At 39.0% G+C, this 18,983-nt stretch overlaps 3 protein-coding genes across 5 annotated transcripts in view; 1 reads left to right on the plus strand and 2 right to left on the minus strand.

The window, feature by feature from the left end:
• Positions 1-18,983, minus strand: part of Bulli (regulator of MON1-CCZ1 complex protein bulli) — a 441,067-nt gene that overhangs the window by 134,782 nt on the left and 287,302 nt on the right. The window lies entirely within an intron of this gene.
• LOC136839674 (putative nuclease HARBI1) lies at positions 1,858-2,909 on the plus strand. The gene has a single exon (XM_067106029.1). The coding sequence runs from the start codon at positions 1,858-1,860 to the stop codon at positions 2,773-2,775; it is 918 nt and encodes a 305-aa protein (XP_066962130.1). The 3' UTR covers positions 2,776-2,909.
• Positions 2,920-5,809, minus strand: LOC136839113 (myb/SANT-like DNA-binding domain-containing protein 3). The gene is made up of 3 exons (XM_067104771.1): positions 5,529-5,809; positions 4,443-4,608; positions 2,920-3,815 (listed from the first exon to the last, which is right to left on the minus strand). The coding sequence occupies exons 1-3, from the start codon at positions 5,762-5,764 to the stop codon at positions 3,798-3,800; spliced, it is 420 nt and encodes a 139-aa protein (XP_066960872.1). The 5' UTR covers positions 5,765-5,809; the 3' UTR covers positions 2,920-3,797.

The following is an 18,983-nucleotide window of genomic DNA, read 5'->3' on the forward strand; positions in this document are numbered from 1 at the left end:
CAGGTATAATTAGCTTCAAGGTAGAGAATTGGTGGAATCTGGCATAGTATCTAAGAGAGTCGAGGGGTGAGCGATGTTAGTCCTGATTCAGCATAGAGGCTTTCTACTGGTGATGAACGGAAAGCTCCAATGGCCGGCCAGTCTTAGTCCTAAGTGGTGCACAGGGTCTAGAAGGCTGAGAAGAGAAGGGGAAGCTGAAGAGTCTCGCAAATCCTCGTGACATTTAGGAAGTGGCACCCAAAACGTTTTTGCACTTCCGTTTCCCGGCCAAATACATCAGGTATAAATTCTTACAAATCACTTCTAGGTAATTTGTTGAACAAGGATACTACTGTACAACGAAACCCACAAGACTGCAATCGCTACGCAGCTGTATTTTATCATTTTCTTTCAGATCTACATTGTTCCTTGTATTGAATCTGAAATGGTACCGTCCAGTGGATTAAGACTATCACCAAGGTCTTTTGATAAACTGCCTGATGCAGAACCCACAGAGCTGATCATTGGCCTGTCGGAAAACTGGTGAAGTCACAAATCACAATAACGATTTTTAAACAATATGCATTTCGCTTCAGAAATTCCTTTACTTTGTTGAAGTTATTATTATTCACAATGCCTAGAGGCAGTAGCGCCCGCAGGGGTAGCACTTGGGTACATGCCCGCCACTCTCTAAGTCAAGGCGAGAAAAATTATTAGTGTGTGTGTGTGAGAGAGAGAGAGAGAGAGAGTCTTTGTAGGTGACTCTAATGACAGAGGCTTCCAAAAATGTTTCGAATCTGCCACAGAAATTTCAAGTACCTTAAATATTGAGGTTAAAATACCCAGGATGGCTATCAGTCAGCGATACAGATCTAACGGCCGTATGCCAAGAGAAAATATAGGGACTATAATATAGACCCTATATTAAAATCCTATGCTTAGAACATATATAGGCCCTATAAATTTAGGGTTCCCTATAATTTAAGGGATGGTTCCAATACTATTTAGAGGGTGGTCCAGACATGCCTTTCGCAAGCCCTATAAGTAAATAGTAGTCATGACATCAACTCTTTGCTGGTGGAAAACTCTGATATTATCAAAAGACATCTTACAAAAATAATTACATATACAAAGAAAGAAAAGCTATTGTACAGGCGGACAAAACTCCATATTTTATGAACTCGGTGATGTTCCTCTCGGATTTCAAGTATAACAACATCAACAAGCTTCTGCAAAGTTAGACAGGTGAGAATTCCTTTGATTATTTTTCGAGCATTGTAGTACACTGATGTTAACTCGTGCAATATTTTCAAGGCATCATACTAGATCGTTCTGTGTGGTGTGAAACAAAGAAAGATAAAATAGTAGTTGCAAGTAAACTTGCAATTTGAATTGCAAATTAATTACATTCCTCAATAGATGTGATAGCTCATGCATGGAAATGGTGTTGGTTTTTAACTGATGTTAAAAGGTTCGTCTTACATTACTTGTATATTTTATATATTTCAGCATGTACCGACAATTTCGTCATATCCGAAATCTTCAGCGCTATCAGCATGGCCACATACGAAGGGTTGTGACAGACAGAAGCAACCCATTCCATGCCATGACGGAGGAAGAATTTCTGATGAGGTTTCGATTAAGTAAAGAGTGCACCCTTTCATTGATTGCACGGATAGAACATTGCTGCCCCACGCTCTTACCAACAGAGGTAGGCATGAGCCGTTATCACATTGTTTTTATAAGTTATTTTATTGGTTTCTGATGAATGTGTTATTTGAAAAGTTATATGATGCTGCCTAGAGATAATATGATTAATACAGTAAAGGATTATACAATTTTTATGTAAAAAAAAAAACATGAGAATGATGCCTGTACATGGTCTGGAGTGAAGTATTTCATGATTTTTCTTTTTCCACAGACTGTCCTGTGCCTTCTCACCTGCAGGTCCTAATTGGATTGAGATACATTGCCACTGGAAACGACCAACTTGGTATCTCAGATTGGTGTGAAGTATCACAGCCTTTTGTCAGTAGATGTGTTGCCCAGGTAGCCTATGCGATTGGAAGTTTGTGTGCAGAATTCATCAAGTTTCCAGACCAAGATAATCTTACTAGGACCAAGCACGAATTTATGACTATAGCTGGAATGCCAGGTGTAATTGGGTGCATTGACTGCACTCATATTGCAATTGAGATGCCAAGTCACCCACGTCCTGAAGTTTTCCGCAACAGGAAAGGTTATTTTTCATTTAATGTACAAGCAGTTTGTGGTCCTCAGTTGCAACTGTACAACATTGTAGCTCGGTGGCCTGGCAGTGCACATGACAGCAATATTTTTGAAAATAGTCGACTCTGTCAGGAACTCGAAGATGGTATTCTGCCTGGACACTTGTTGGGCGACAGTGGCTATCCATGTCGTGAATATTTGTTGACTCCTCTGACAGCTCCTCATGGCCGTGGAGAGAACCGCTATAATGCTTCTCACATAAGAACGCGAAACACTGTTGAGAGAGCATTTAGCTTATTAAAAAGAAGATTTGCATGCCTTGGAAAGAAAATGAGGACTTCTATGAGAAACACCAAACACATAATTGTTGCTGCTGCAGTTCTCCACAATTTGGCCATCGCCTACAATGTACCTGAGCCAGATAATGCAATTCATGAACTTCATAATCCACATGACCCAGAAGCCCAAGGAAACATAGAAGATGAACTGAGGCAGCAACCTCAAGCAATGAGAAATATCCAAGGAGTCTTGAAAAGACAGCAAATCATAAGAGAATATTTTGCTTAGGAAAAAATCACCACCACTAGGCTTGAAGTTACCAAAAAAAAAAAAAAAAAAAGTATAAAAAACAAATCCTAACACAAACTTTGTATTGTTTTTTGGTCACCTTACTGTATATACAGCACAGGTTTGGTAAATAAAGCAGAAACAGTTATTTGTAATTTTAATTTCCACAAAAATATACATATAGTAGCCAAAATATATTGCAGACTAGAGTAAAATGCACAAGTTCATCTTTGTAGTAATACGAGTATATATATGTATATGTGTCTCCCTGAAGAAAAAGAAAAGTAATAATGGCAGGTCATCGTGCAGTAAACACATTAATTAAATGCCAGTGATTAAACAATCTTTCTAAAATAATAATAATGCTTTACTTTATTCATCAAGTCCATTCTCTTGCAGACATTAACGCAAAACACCATTTCATCACAGCTAAAATATATATAATGATGTTGCACTGAAAAAAAAATTGGTGACATTAGATCAATTTAAGGCATCAAGTTATCACATTTTTCTAGTTACTTGCCCTAGTTCCCCTGTAACTTCCAACAGTTTCTTGCCTACATCAACCCAAATTTGATGAGCCTGGAGACGAAGGTTTGCATCCTCCTCTTCTCGTTTATATTTTTTTGGTTTTTCTTTTTTAATTTCAATATCTAGCCTGAGGCTTTCCATGGTCATCTGATGTTCCTTTCGCTGCATCCCAAGAGATGCTTCGAAGCTGGCCTCTTGAGTGAACTTAGCAGTTCGTCGGCGCTTTCGGGCTGAGGTGGAATTTGATTGGCCAGGTGTTGGTGTGCATTGTGATGTGATGTCTGTGGTATTTAACTGTATAGAGGTGGGTGTGTCTCTTGAAGTATTAGCTTTCTGTGAGGAGACTTTGCCAGCTGGTGTGCTTTGTGCTGTGTTGAATTCTGAGAGTTTGGGAGGTGTTTCAATGGAGTCCACAGAGTTGTTTGTGTGCTGTCCCATTATTTGAGTATCAAATGTTATCTCACACTCATGCCCATCATTTCTTATTCCAATCACAGTATGTGGTTGACCTGAAATGGCAAAAAAAAAAAAATTATAATACTGATATGATTATACTGGAAAAATTACTTTTGCAAACTGTAGGGCTACTAATTTATCCTAATTCTATAAAACATTCCTTAAAAGTAGAGTAAATATTAAAGTAATGAATGATTTACCTATTCCTAATACTAATTTCACATTTGTGGGTCATACCATGTTAAACATATACAGTACACTTGTGCAGTAAGTTAACAATTCAGAAAATAGGTTAGGTTACAGCGAAATTTGAGAAAATTCCCTATGTGACAAGAAGAGAGGAGTTGCCTAGACCCGGTTAACTGGGGGCTGTGCACCCTAGGCTCCCCCTTTTATTCAACAGAGTTCCACCTTTATATCCTTACATTTTAGGCCAAGATAAACAACTTTTCTTCTATAATTTCAACTACATTGACTGCGTTCTTGCGACTTGCAAGAATATTACCAAATAGGAGCTAATTTTACTTTTTTACAAATTGATAGGTGGGGGATATGTGTAAAACAAGTGATTTCCTCTCAATTTTATAGGTAAAAATGAATAAAGTATTTGAAAGAAAATCAATAATATATGCAAAGCATTCTAGCAGAGCTCTCTGTAGAATGATCAAAGTAGGACTTACCAGTACTCTGAACTGCATCACAGTCCAGTTCATTCTCCTCACCATCAAGGTCATCTCCAATGATAGAAAGAATTTTGCCGTCTCTTCATCTTCAGGCTTTGGAGGAGCACCCCCACCTGTCCTCATAGTCTCCCGCTTATGGACAGCATGCTGTTTTTCTTTTGCTCTGAAAATGTTACAAGAAAGTTAGTGGTTAAATGAATATCTTTGTTCTAAACAATTAGGCTAACCAGTATATAGCCTGAAATTAAGACCAAAAAATTAGGCTAACCTGTATGTACCTGAAATTAAGACTAGTACACACTTCGGGTAGTTTACAGTTTCATTGGGCAGTCTGTGCAATTCCTTCTACAAGGACCAATCCCTTCGCCAAGGTTAGAAGTTCTGTGACCCCTGGCATTATAGGAACGGTTAGGTGTAGTTATGTTCACAGAAAGGAGGTGTCTAGGGTGGGGCAAAGCGCCTTCGGCCAGGTTAGAGCATGAAGCCCATGTTACGTTAGGTAGGTGAGATATGGTTAGGTCAGACTGTTTGTATTCGTCCGCCATCTGTACCAGCCAGGAAACTGGCAGACCATATCCTTGCCCAACAAAACTGTAAGCACTCCCAAACTAGACTCATTCTTAAGTGAGGATTATTTTATTTTCCTGCTTTGTCTTCCCCATCCAAAACCCAGGTCCTCACCTATGGGCCCCCCAGATTCTTAGGTGGTTGTAGATTTTTTGTATATTACAAAGATATTTAATGTACAAATTAGGGTGTCTTTTATTATTTTAGCTACATGGAACACCAAATACTGATGTGGACCTGTTGTAAAGAATTACCTATAAACCTAACTGAGGCTTAGCACATATAGTATATGAACCTGATAAACTAAGGTACATCACTGATAAACATTCCTTTAGCGGCAATAAGAATTTATTTGTACCAAATAAAGGTTAGCCTGAAATTGCTGCTCCCCATTCGAAAAGTAGTTCCTTACATATAGCCTATATAAAACTAGCCCTCACCAATCCATTAGCTGATGCTTGGTTATGCATGCAGGAAGCGAGTCAAAAGTACTTCAATATGGTTTTGAATACTGACTTTCCTTTTGCATTCTCCCAGACTTTCTTCAGCTGTTGCTGGCTTCTTGGTGGTCCATAACCAGCTGCATTAAATAAGTTGGTGACTTCTTCCCATGCTGCTTTTTTCTTGTGAATGATGCGGAAGTCATGGCTCTTGTTGAACAAAATGTCACTTCTTTCCTCATTCAGACTCACCAGCATTGTTTTCTCGTTTGCAGTAATATACCTTGCCCTTAGACCACTGTTTTCCGCCATACCGACTGTCTATACGTACTCTATATCTCGTTGAAAACCAAGAACGTGCGAGACGTTTGTAAACAAATGGTTCTCCGGCATACCAACTGTTTAAAGGACAACACACACCCTCTCAGCAGGGATACCAATCACACCTCAACTGTAAGATGCTTTAAGCATAACACCAAAAAAATATAGGGCTTCCTACACTTTCCTTAGGGCGTAAAGAAGGCCCTATAATTGGAGGCCCTATATTTTCTCTTAGCATACGGCCGTAAATAAACCTCATATAGTAGTGCAGATGAATATTATAAGAGTAATTTTTTGCCATTTTTGTATTTCGTCATTGCTCAGTTTCATAATAGATTTGCTAATTATCAGTGTTGCTAGGCCATCGTGCTTATTGATGCCAAGTTATTTCAGTCGCACCACATTCCAGGACTTGGTTCCTGCACTGAATATGTATAAAAATTATATACTTTACCATATAACCGATGCCGAGGAATATGACGGTGAACACGAACTTTGGAGAGGAAGGTGGGGTACAGCTGAAAAGAACTCTCCCCCATTGCCAGTGTGAGAGACTTCAGAAAGGTGTTCTGAAAATTATCCCGTAACTAGAAGGCTGTTGTTACGAATATATGCATCTTTGCCTGTTTCTTCCGCATCTGCCGAGAGGAGCTTTTCTACCCTCAGTCTCGTCAAGAGTTACAGAAGAGCTACAATGGGACAAGATCGACTGAATGGTCTTGCCAAATTATATATTCACTGTCCCTTATCAGAAAATCATCAGGAAATTTCTTCTGTTCCTGATATATTTTCTAGAAAGGTCAAGAGGCGACTTGACTTTATTGTATTAAGTAGTTTGTCTTTCACTATAATCTCAGATTAATCAAAAGCACTACAGGATTTGTAAAATTTCGAAAGAAAGATCTAATTCATATACCTTTTGATTTTTGAATCATTCACTAATAATTTTGGTATTTTTTATTGCAAAATTAATTTTTGCTTCATTTGTAATAACATCTGAACATAAAACAGTATTTAAATCTGCAGTTTGGTGGTACAACTTTCCTAGGTGGGGCTGAATCCTCATCAATTTGGGGGTAGAAAGACTTGGTGATATGGAAAAGTAACCCCCCACCCCGCGATCAAATTTCTGCGGGCGCTGCAGCCTCGAGCATCTTTTCATTAACTTTCGGGATGTATTTCACCACTCAAAAGTGTTCATCTTTTCTACATAATCAGACTTGTTAGCATCCGTCATAATTTATATAAGGTTTTGATTTTTTTATTTTGCCGGATTTTTTTTTATATTAGTGTTACAATAGTCTTGATACAGTGACCTCTTCATCAGAAATATCACTATATTTTTTCCAGACCACAATCACATAACCCTATAGTTATTTCCATGCCTTTCACTACAATGTAAGAGAGCGAAATGCAACCCATGCCCCAAGGCACAGGACCTGTCTCCATCCAAATATTTATTGACGACGCAGTCATGACTGGACTTTGAATCAACAGTTTTGCACAAATACTAGAGATTACATGATTCAGTATATATATATATATATATATATATATATATATATATATATATATATATATATATATATATATATATATATATATATATATATATATATATATGTGTGTGTGTGTGTGTGTGTGTGTGTATGTATGTATGTATGTATGTATGTATACACACACATATATATATATATATATATATATATATATATATATATATATATTGAGTGTTTCCTTATCAATGAAAGGTTTCCAGACTGAAAGACCCATCCTAAACAAAAGAATGAGGAGCATGAAGTTAAGGGACCTTTGTGATATTTGTACTTACTTAATGATGTATATTTATGTGAGTAGGTCTTAACATCATTCTGATAACGGCATGACCCCCAAAAATCTATTAATGATGGTATCTAACCATTTGCGCAGCTACCATTTGCATAGAATAATAGCAAATCAATACACTGGGGTCCTGTACTAACCATGAAAGCATAAACCAGGCAGCAAAATTCATAAAAGTTGGGAAAATGATAATGACCTGTATTCTAAGACTCCGCAGCACTAATTTTAAAGCTCCGGGTTTTTCTCGTTCGTCCTCCGTGAATTTCTTTTCCTTCCGGCATCGTTTTGCTTTGTACCGACAGCTCTAGGCAGCTCCTGACGTCATTTCATATATACGATCTTTTCCTGTATACTCCGTACACTGTACTTAGGCTCTCGTCCTTTTCGTCCATTTCATTGTTCATTAATCTCTAATTCCTCTGCAACTATGAAACACAATAAAGTTGAACATTTCTTAAATCACTTCTTCCATTTTCTACAAACTCATTCCGTTATTTCGTCATTTCTCTTGACATTCTCTGATCTCGGGAACCTCATGGCGATACTTCAGTCACCTCGCTCATGGATGGTTACAGCTTTGCTTTAGTGACCCGGCGAAAAGTATATATAAAGCCTGCGCCACGCTCTGCACCCAGTGTTCTTCGAACCATCGAGTGTGTTTGTACGCGCGATTGTCGCCATGGCCCTTATTACCCGAGTAAGTCCTAAGTGTTGTGCTCACAAGTTTACAAGGTTCGTTCCCAGGTCATGAAAATGTACGGTCTCTTCGAAGACGCTAGAACCTATTTTTGGCAAACGGCCAGCTGAGTATAACCAAATCTTTGCCCTAAATTCGTTTTCATGTAGCATTCGTAAGGCCGTTAAGTGATACGAAGTTTCCTTGAGTCAAAATGTGGCCCAAGTTCTCCTTATCCCAGTGAACATTTATATTTACGTACCAGTGTTTGGACAACTAGGCAGTTACATCTTCGAGGAATGTGTATGGCTAGTGCTTTTTCAAAACAAGGAACAGAATGTGCACATTAATGCAATTGCCACCCGCCGGAGTGTGTTTCTTCTGGCGTACTGAACCTTTCTTCCATTTTAGTTCATCGCACTGTATGCATTATATGCAAAAGAAACAAAATTTCTTAATCATATAACCCCGTAATTTCTCTTATGAGAGAAAATTATGACCTCTGTATTGAAAACTTTTCTATGTCTACTTTTAAAACAAATTTAAATAGAGCTTAAGGAGCCTTGTTGTTGTTGTCATTATTATTATTATTATTATTATTATTATTATTATTATTATTATTATTATTATTATTATTAAACGGGCCTTATTTTTATGGCAGATCCAAAGGAAACCCCGTAGGTTGAATTTCGTTGGAATTTCACATTATAATACCAGTATATTTGAAATTTATGCTTGGAAAATTTTGACGATGTAAGTCATGGCGAACACGTTCGATTTTGGTGAAAACTATAAAAAGTTAATCTCCCGAACAGCTAATGGAAAATTCTTCATATTTTGCATGCCTCATCTAGATGCAGGCGACCATTTTTATTTTGTCACGAGACTAAAATTTGCAAGTTTTCGTAACTTCGAGATTATTAGTCCGATTTTTCCCGAAGTGCTGTAAATAATCAACTAAGTGATGCAGAGGGGACCACTTATAAAAATACGAGCCTTATATACGTATGGATTGGGTTCGCAAACGATCATATGAATTCCGTACATTTCGAACGTCTCCACTGCAGTACAGTAATATCGCAACGAGAAGAGAGTGTCGGAATTCGTTACTGGTCTACCTAAGCCCCATTATCGCTTGTCACTCATATCGGCAGTATTTTAGGAGACTCGAGAATACCCAGTGTTTATGGGGTCTGTTCATGAGAGACAAAAGGCTAAAATGAAAAAGTACGTGGAGAAATTAGAAAGATATCATCAACTTTTCATGAAGTTCAGTTCAGCACCAACACAAGCAGGAACTAACTCATAAACTACTGTATAATGTCTACCCTGAAACGACTATCATAAGGTACTAACATAAAGATGAAGCCTCATCTTGCGCAGGATAAAAGGAAATGGTATTGAGTGCTTCCAGGTCTAAACATCATTGGATTGTTAAGACGCCGTTGCAACTCTGTTATCCTCCACGACTGAACCCGGATTCTAGTGACGTTACCATTTCTTATTCATCAGGAAAGATTTTGCTGAGAGTGGAAATACATGCTGTTTATGCTAAAGAAATGCAATTCAAATATGAAGTGCATTTATACTCAAGACTAGAGACAAATTACACCACAACTAGATATCCGGGTTTTGTGAGGATTACATATACATACATACATACATATATATATATATATATATATATATATATATATATATATATATATATATATATATATATATATATATATATCTGACTCACTTCAGAACTAACCTTGTCTCCCCAAGTTACAGGCCATGGGCAGTATCGACTGACCTACTAAGGCCGTAGAAAGAAGTTAGAACCTAGTATGTAGGCTATCTGAGGTTTTTCCCTGCTTGGCTTATGAAGCCTAACATACCAGCGAATTTTACCCAACTTCCCAACTCATCTTCTTCAAATGACCTTGCTATGTCAGTCTATACAGGTATGCAGTCCTTAGGTTCCAACTTCTGTGACCCTGGTATGTCAGTTGGTACCACCTTGGCCTATCACTTGAGAGGTCGAGGTTCATTCCTGATGTGAGTCAGAAATTTATTTCCATCACATTTCACAGTGAATTGGTAATTTAAATGAAATGGTACCGCTCAACTTGTTGATGGGTTAGAAAGTGGGGAAAATTCTCCAGTTTGTTAGGCTTCATAAGCCCGCCTGGGAAAACCTCATGTACGTAGTACTTAGGTTCCAACTTCTTTGAACTTGGCAGGTCAGTCATTGCTTTGGCCTGTCACTGGGAGACCAAGGTTTGTATCCGATGTGAGTCAGAAATTTATTTCTGAGAAACGTGATCATTATTTCCATATATATATATATATATATATATATATATATATATATATATATATATATATATATATATATATATATATATATATATAATAGCACCATTGTGAGGTGCATTGACAACAATACCACTGTACAAGGGTATAATGGTGGTTGTCAGTGCATTGGCAATGATCACTCAGAGGATCTGTCTTGGCAGCCATCACTGCAGGTACATTTCTGGAGATGTTCCAGCAAAGTGGTATGAACAATACTTTCATAATTGAATATCTCAGAGTCTGTTGAGACAGAGACCATACTTATCTTGGCAGTGTCTCTAAATGGCACCTTGTTGAAAGAGGTAGGTTGGCCTTCACAACAAACAACCCTTGACGGAGTCCTGGTCATCTCAATATACATGTCATGGTGAAGCCCACACTCCTCACTTTGGCAGGTACTCTTGTATACCAGGTTTGACCTTTGCAGTCTGGCTGAATGAGTAGCAATATTGTTTTTAAGGAGATGATAGGTCTTTGTAGATTGGTAATATACAAATCTTAATGCTTATCATACTGTCACTATATTTCAGTCCTCATCACTGTAGTTACTGGTTTGGCTGTCATACCATTGGTTGATGATTTTTTTAACCTTCCCAATGATGGTACTTGAAAAGCTATTATCCACCAGTTACTTGGCAGCTCTCTACCCTCATGGGTGGCTGCCCAGATGCTGCAATGAGTGACAGGACAGTAGATGTGGGCAATGATGTTGGTATCATTAAGGCAGTCCCCAGAGTTGGTAACCTTTTGGCAGTGGCATCTGTTTCTCTAAAGACTTCTTCCTTGATGTATACCATGAAAAAGTTGGCAAAGCACATGCAAAGGGAGTCCATCAAAATGCCATCTGTCTGATGACATGTAGTGTCATGTCCATGGGAAATTTCCAGTAGACCTCCTTGGTACAGATACCTGATATGGTACAGGAGACCCCTCGGAGTCTCCTTCAGGATGTTAATAGGAGGAGCAGAATCAATTTTATACACTTTTGGTGTTGTAATCTGTGGTCCAAATGATAGGCACAAATGTAAAAAGTGACTACTTCTCGGAAGCTATACCTCTGGAGTTGCCTTAGTGTAAATTGAGCTTGTGTGCATGGCATTCGGATATCATCTGCTTGAACTTGATTTTGTCCTGCAGAATCATATCAATTTTTCCCAAGAGAATGAAACCCACACACCAAGTTCAGCACTCCATTGACATCATATTTTATATTTAAGGATTAGCTGTAAAGTCTGCATGCTGTAATAAGTACTGTTCATGTCAATTTGTAATCTAGTCCTGAAGATGCCGCTGATAGGTGGGGAAACGGTCCGTCGACTATGATAAGTAAATAGAGAGAAGAATGAATAATTTTTCCTTATTCCTGAGAAGTTTGTCTGATGAGAAAAGAAGTATAGACTAATTCAAAGTCTAAATAAAAGATATTCTCTGCAAATAATCCTATTGACTTCAGTGGGAATAGACACACACACACACACACACATATATACTGTATATATATATATATATATATATATATATATATATATATATATATATATATATATATATATATATATATGTGTGTGTGTGTGTGATTTTTAAACAACACAATGCCATCTTGACTTTTCTGATTTCATTACACATTGGAAACACTTGTCACTACTAACCCTAGATGCAATGGAATTTAAAAATTTATTAATTATAATTTTCTCTAGGATGAGTAACTTGTAGAGCTGCAGTGGGAAAACTCTACCAAAATACCTTTCGGGATGGTAGATATCTGGAAAGTAAATGCCTCTCCATGGCACCATTCAATCTTCAAAATCTCTCCTGGCCTCAGTGATCACCTGCTGAGAATCCAGGGCTTCTGAACATAAGAAGTGTGTTCGTGGTTAAAAATAAAATTCCTTCAAAATTTTGGTTTTTAACAAGTGGAAATAATGTATCCTTTCACCAATATTTTCTTCTTGATAAACATGAAAATATGCCTTGAATTGAATAGACTAGAGTTCATATTTAAAGCTAATCATCTAACCTATAATGGGAATGTTAATAATCCAAAAATGTATGAACCCGAGAGGTGTTACTATGACTTGCCATACCTCAAGAATCACCTCATGGATGTTTGAGGTGCGCTTTTGAGTGGAAGGACTCCAAATAGGCCAGGACTGCCCCACTTATGTTATTGCAGGGAGTTATTTCCTTGTTGTGGTAGTAAGGAGACGTTAACTGCATGAAACGCCTCTGGTGCTTTGAAGTTTTCATGCACTATTGTTTTCTAACTCTCAGTGGCTCAGGACTTCCCTGTCGCTAAGATCATAAAAACGAAAGTACCAAAATTAGCTCTTATGCCAAATTTCCATTTTTACATGATTCTTTTCGACAAAGGTTCGCACAAGTTGTTCATAAACATTATGGTGCCATTAATCTAAAATTAATTCCTAAAAATCCACTAACGATTGGTTCCTTTTTCAGATACAAAGATCGATTAAAGCCTCTTTTGACCTCTAACGTGGTATTAAGTATACTTACCCTAAGTGTAAAGCTAAGTTCACACATTCACGTATCAAGGCACGCATGCCCACGCACGGCCACGAACGGGCGGAGCCAGAAAGTACGTAAACACAACGCAAATACAACGAATGTACCGTGAGTACTGTGTAAATGCGGCAGCATGCGGCGCGATCGTTACGGACCACCTGGCCATGCGCGCCGGGGGCAGGAACCTCGACCTGCTCAAAACCCTGCGTGGGTGGCCAGGTCAGCTGTCAGGTAGCGTGGCCCGACCCGCACAGCGTGGCGCCACCCGCGGTTGACAATGGCAGCTGCCACGCCTACCTGGGGCCCATGCTTTCTGTGGGACTGCGTGGCTGCCAGAATGGCGTGGAGTAGACTGGCAATGCTGCCGCATCCTCCGCTTTCATGGGAGATGTGGCAACGCTTGACCTGGGATAAAGGACAGACAGGCGCGCTGCAGGTCATGGCCCGCCTATCTTTGTCCCCATTACCAAGTATTGATGAGAGTAATATATCATGGATTTGAGCAATATCTTTATTAAATCAACCAAAATAAACGGAAGTACACAAATGCATAGGGCAAAATAATCCTGAATTGATACATTATTGATTTTTAAATAAGTCCAAAATAAATACAGGAACAGAATAGAAACAATGTTAAGAGAAGGTACTTTCAAAATGATAGAATTATCATATCAGAATAGATTCCATGTTAAGAAATTATTAAAAAGGGCAAAATAACTACATCTTCTTTTCTTTTATTTATATGTATGTTTGTTTCATATTGATTAAACATACATTTGCAAAGTCATGTCCTGCCTCTATCCTCTTCCCAATTACCAAGTATTGATGAGAGTAATATATCATGGATTTGAGCAATATCTTTTATTAAATCAACTAAAACAAACAGAAGTACAAAAATGCACAGGGCAAAATAATTGAATTGATACATTATTGAATTTTAAATAAGTCCAAAATATATGCAGGAACAGACATTTAAGTAATTACAACAATCAGGTATGCAGGAGAGTAACTAAATCATGTTCTCCTGCCAGTGCACGGAGCCTTCAGCCGATGAAAAGTATTCCTTCAGCATGTTACGCTGTTCCTTTGCATCCTCGTTGCAGTGTTGCTGGTCATGGTTGGAAGGGCTGCTCCTAAGGACGGGTCACTTCTCCAGCTACCAGGGATGACAGCATGTGTAACAGGGTGCTCCTGATCTCCTTCTTGTCTTCAGCATTTCTTCTTATGATCATATTGTGCAGAACACATGCGGACATCACTAATGGCTCTATATGGTCAGGCTTCAAGCATATTGCAGTGTGGAATACTCGAATCTGTTTGCCAGAATACCAAAGGCGTTCTCCACCGTCCCATGTGCCCTACTTAACCTGTAGTTGTAAATCTGTTCCTCCTTGCCAAGTCCTCTTGGGGTAGGGCTTCCAAAGGTAATTCCTCAGGGGAAGGCATCATCGCCAACCAGGAAGTAGGGCACAGGAGATCCATTAGGTTGACCTGGCAGGGCATCCTGGTTGTGAAGATTTGCTTCCTCTGCAACAGCATTTCTGCCAGTCGGGTCTGGGCAAATACACCGTCTGACTCTGACCCAATGGCTCCCACGTCGACGTACAGGAACTTGTATGAAGCATCAGCAACTGCAAGTAATACCATGAGTAGAACTTCAGAAGTTGAAGTAATGCGGTGCACCGCCTTTGGGAGGGTTACGGAGCCTAATGTGCTTCCCATCTATAGCTCCAATTACGTGCGGGAAGTTCCACCGTTCCTCAAAACCCCGTGCAACCTCCTGCCACGCTTCAGGTGTTTGTGGCACCTGCAGTTCCTCATCCTGAAGGCAGCAACAATGGCCCTGCAGGTCTCTGGTACGATGAGACTAATGGTGTTGTGGGCTACCCGAACGAATATTGCAGACTCTTGCAAATGAATCACCTGTAGCGAGGAAGCGTGGGGTGATAGCAAACACGCAGGCCTGGCTCAATGGGGGTTTCTCCAGAATGTCACTTTCTTCTGAATGTGGGGTGACCTGTTCAACAATTTCATTGAAGAGGTCCTTGTCAATCCAGGGTAAAATTTCTGTACAGCTCTGGGGGCTTCGGTTGACAACCTCGCCATCAGGTTGTCATAATGACCTTGCTCCATCCTTTCTGCAGGCACGCCACGCCCACACCCTCCTGGGCGCCTTTTTTCTGCCCTAAGTGCTTTGCAGCAATCATTGCAAGCTCCAGCAATAACATGACGCACATACTCAAATGACAAGTGGCAACAATTCTGGTCTATCCGCGACGCGCTATAGCTATGAGTTGGACGATTTCAGCTATGTTGTCCATGTTGCTTCAGCACGTTGGTAGTATGTCTTGTCGCTGTGGTATTACGGCATTGACTAGCTCACGTGCAGCCGCCGGCCTTTATATAGCTGGGGTTTAACCCCGCGAGTACGTAAATAACGTGACGTTTTGTAACTCAGTTACGCAGAACGAATATACGGCATAATCACGTTGGTGTTACACGCGCTCTGCCACGCACTACTTTGCCCGCGCCGCAGCTTGTTCGTCAGCCGCCACGTCACCCTTTACGCAGTGCATACATTTGCGCGCACTATAATACGCATGCATCACGACATCGTCCGTGACACGCATCCAGTTGGGCGGGCCTATTTTCTCGCCAGAGATAAGTTTCACCAATTCCGCCAGCGGGCGCATGCGTGCTTTGATACGTGGAATGTGTGAACTTAGCATAACTCTGGGACATATGTCAGATCCACGAGGAGGTTACTAAGGGTCAGAATCGACTCTCATCGGGGATTGTTTTCGGACTGGCTTAGGCTCTCCAATCCTGAGCATTCAAGCATAAGAAACCATTCGAAAATTTGTAAAACATATATTGATAGAAACGATTTCTGTATCATAGGCCAAACACCTAATGCATGCGAACTGCCTGACCTGGAATCATTATTTATTTAACAACTAGTTTCCCAGTTAAATGCCCAGACTTCCTCCACTCAGCTGTACCTGAGTTAACTTTTTTTATGCATTCTGTCTTCTGCCTTCTTGGTATAAGGTTGGTTAGCGGTCTTTGATTTTGCTTTTATGTCTTTTTTGTTTTTTTTCGTTTTTTTTGTTATATCTTGCATTCTGACTGTGAAGTATTTTATGGATTTTACTGATTATTAGAGCAATTTTAAAGTAATTTTATTCATTATTTAACAGATTCCCTGATGATGTAATAAAGCTTTTATTACGAAACGTTGGAAATAAAGAATTATGTTGAGATGAATACTTTTCATGGTCCACCTTTGCTTAATATATATATATATATATATATATATATATATATATATATATATATATATATATATATATATATATATATATATATATATATATATATATATATATCGATAACTCTAAACGTCCTTTAACCTCAATTCACTCTACCTCGAAATAATATATTTTTTCATATCTATTTACCATGAGGAATTTTTAGTTGATAATAAAGTTCGTCGTCGTGAAACATCCAGCCAGCGAAGGACAAGAACTCAGGACTACAGTGGGCGCTTTAATCCACAAGCCCAGCAGTGTAAGGAGTATAGCAGATATCGGCTCCCACCACAAATCTCGCCGTCGAACTCCGGTGTTGTATTTAGAACGATATCCACCCCTCTGCCATATTAACCGTGTAATAGTCGTTTGTCGCGTAGCATATTATGACTTTTATCATCACCGTGATTCATGTACAATCCAGTAAGCTACAGACGTCCTTTAATATCGAATTCGCTCTACCTCAGGAAATAATATATTTTCATATATTTTACCAAAGGGGGAATTTTTAGTTGATAATAAGTTCGTCGTCCCGTGGGCTCAAACCAACGAAGGACAAGAACTCAGGACTACAGGACGCTTTAACCGCCAGTGAGGACGAATTTAGTATCGTAAAAATCGCTCACTTGAAAATATATTCGTCCCGTCGAACTCAGGTGTTTTGTAGCTTTAGATTGCATATCCAATCACCCTGCCATGTTTAAAGATGCATTTGTCGACGCAAATATATTATGACTTTTATCACATCACCGTGATACAATCAGAGTTCAAACGTCCTTTAATATTTACTTATACCTCACTTGCTGGCCGTGTGATTAAAGCGCCACTGTAGTCCTGAGTTCTTGTCCTTTGTTGGTCTGAGCCCACGGGACGACGAACTTTTATCAACTAAAAATTCCTTCGGTAACATATATGAAAAAATATATTATTTCCGAGGTAGAGCGAATCGGATATTAAAGGACGTTTGTAGCTTTACTGATTGTATATGAATCACGGTGATGATAAAAAGTCATAATATGGCTGCGTGCGACAAACGCATTACACGGTTAACACGGGCAGAGGTGGGTGGATATCGTCTCTAAATACAAACACCTGAATTCGACGGGATTTGTAGGTGGGAGCAGATATCTACTTATACCTCACTTGCTGGCCGTGTGGATTAAAGCGCCCATGTAGTCCTGGAGTTCTTGTCCTTCGTTGGTTTGAGCCCACGGGACGACGAACTTATTATCAACTAAAAATTCCCCCTTCGGTAACATATGTGAAAATATATTATTTCCGAGGTAGAGTGAATTGATATTAAAGGACGTTTGTAGCTTACTGATTGTATATGAATCACGCGGTGATGTGATAAAAGTCATAATATGGCTGCGTGCGACAAACGCACTACACGGTTAACATGGCAGAGGTGGGTGGATATTGTCTCTAAATACAAACACCTGAGTTCGACGGGGATTTGTAGGTGGGAGCCGATATCACTTATACCTCACTTGTTGGCCGTGTGGATTAAAGCGTCCACTGTGTCCTGAGTTCTTGTCCTTCGTTGGTTGAGCCCACGGGACGATGAACTTATTATCAACTAAAATTCCTTCGGTAACATATATAAAAATATATTATTTCCGAGGTAGATTTAATCGGATATTAAAGGACGTTTGTAGCTTACTGATTGTATATGAATCACGGTGATGTGATAAAAGTCATAATATGGCTGCGTGCATACAAATGCACTACACAGTTAACATGGCAGAGGTGGGTGGATATCGTCTCTAAATACAAACACCTGAATTCGATGGGGATTTGTAGGTGGAGCCGATATCTACTTATACCTCACTTGCTGGCCGTGTGGATTAAAGCGTCCACTGTAGTCCTGAGTTCTTGTCCTTCGTTGGTTCGGAGCCCAATGGACAATGAAACTTATTATCAACTAAAAATTCCCTTCGGTAACATATACGAAAAATATATTATTTCCGAGGTAGATTTAACTGGATATTAAAGGACGTTTGTAGCTTACTGATTGTATATGAATCATGGTGATGTGATAAAAGTCATATATATATATATATATATATATATATATATATATATATATATATATATATATATATATATATATATATATATATATATATATATACTGTATATATATATATATGAAATTTTTATCACACGTGATTTTATACAATCATGAAGCTACAAAATGTCGCTTAATATCGAAATCCACGCCACCTTGGTTGCATCCTGCCTCCTTAGGAGTCCATCACTTTCTCATTATGTGCTCTGTTTCTAATAGCACACTCTTCTGCTGAGTCCTGAGCTACTTTGGCATCTAGTTTTCCAGGTTCCTTATCAATGGTTTACGTCAACTGAGTCGCTGAATAGGCTGTCGCGGGTTCGTGTCCCCTACTGATTCCACCATTTATCACTTATATAAATTCCTTCGACAATTTCCAACGGAGATATACTGAGGTAGCGTGGATTTCGATATTAATGACATTTGTAGCTTCATGAATATATA

The sequence above is a fragment of the Macrobrachium rosenbergii genome, chromosome 6, assembly GCF_040412425.1.
Source record: "Macrobrachium rosenbergii isolate ZJJX-2024 chromosome 6, ASM4041242v1, whole genome shotgun sequence".
NCBI lineage: Eukaryota > Metazoa > Arthropoda > Malacostraca > Decapoda > Palaemonidae > Macrobrachium > Macrobrachium rosenbergii.

Coding starts and splice junctions, on each gene's coding strand:
- LOC136839113 (XM_067104771.1), bottom strand. CDS start 5,764: ATGGCGGAAAACAGTGGTCTAAGGGCAAGGTATATTACTGCAAACGAG. Junction 4,609..5,528: donor TGGGAGAATGCAAAAGGAAA/GTCAGTATTCAA, acceptor TAACATTTTCAG/AGCAAAAGAAAAACAGCATG.
- LOC136839674 (XM_067106029.1), top strand. CDS start 1,858: ATGGTCTGGAGTGAAGTATTTCATGATTTTTCTTTTTCCACAGACTGT.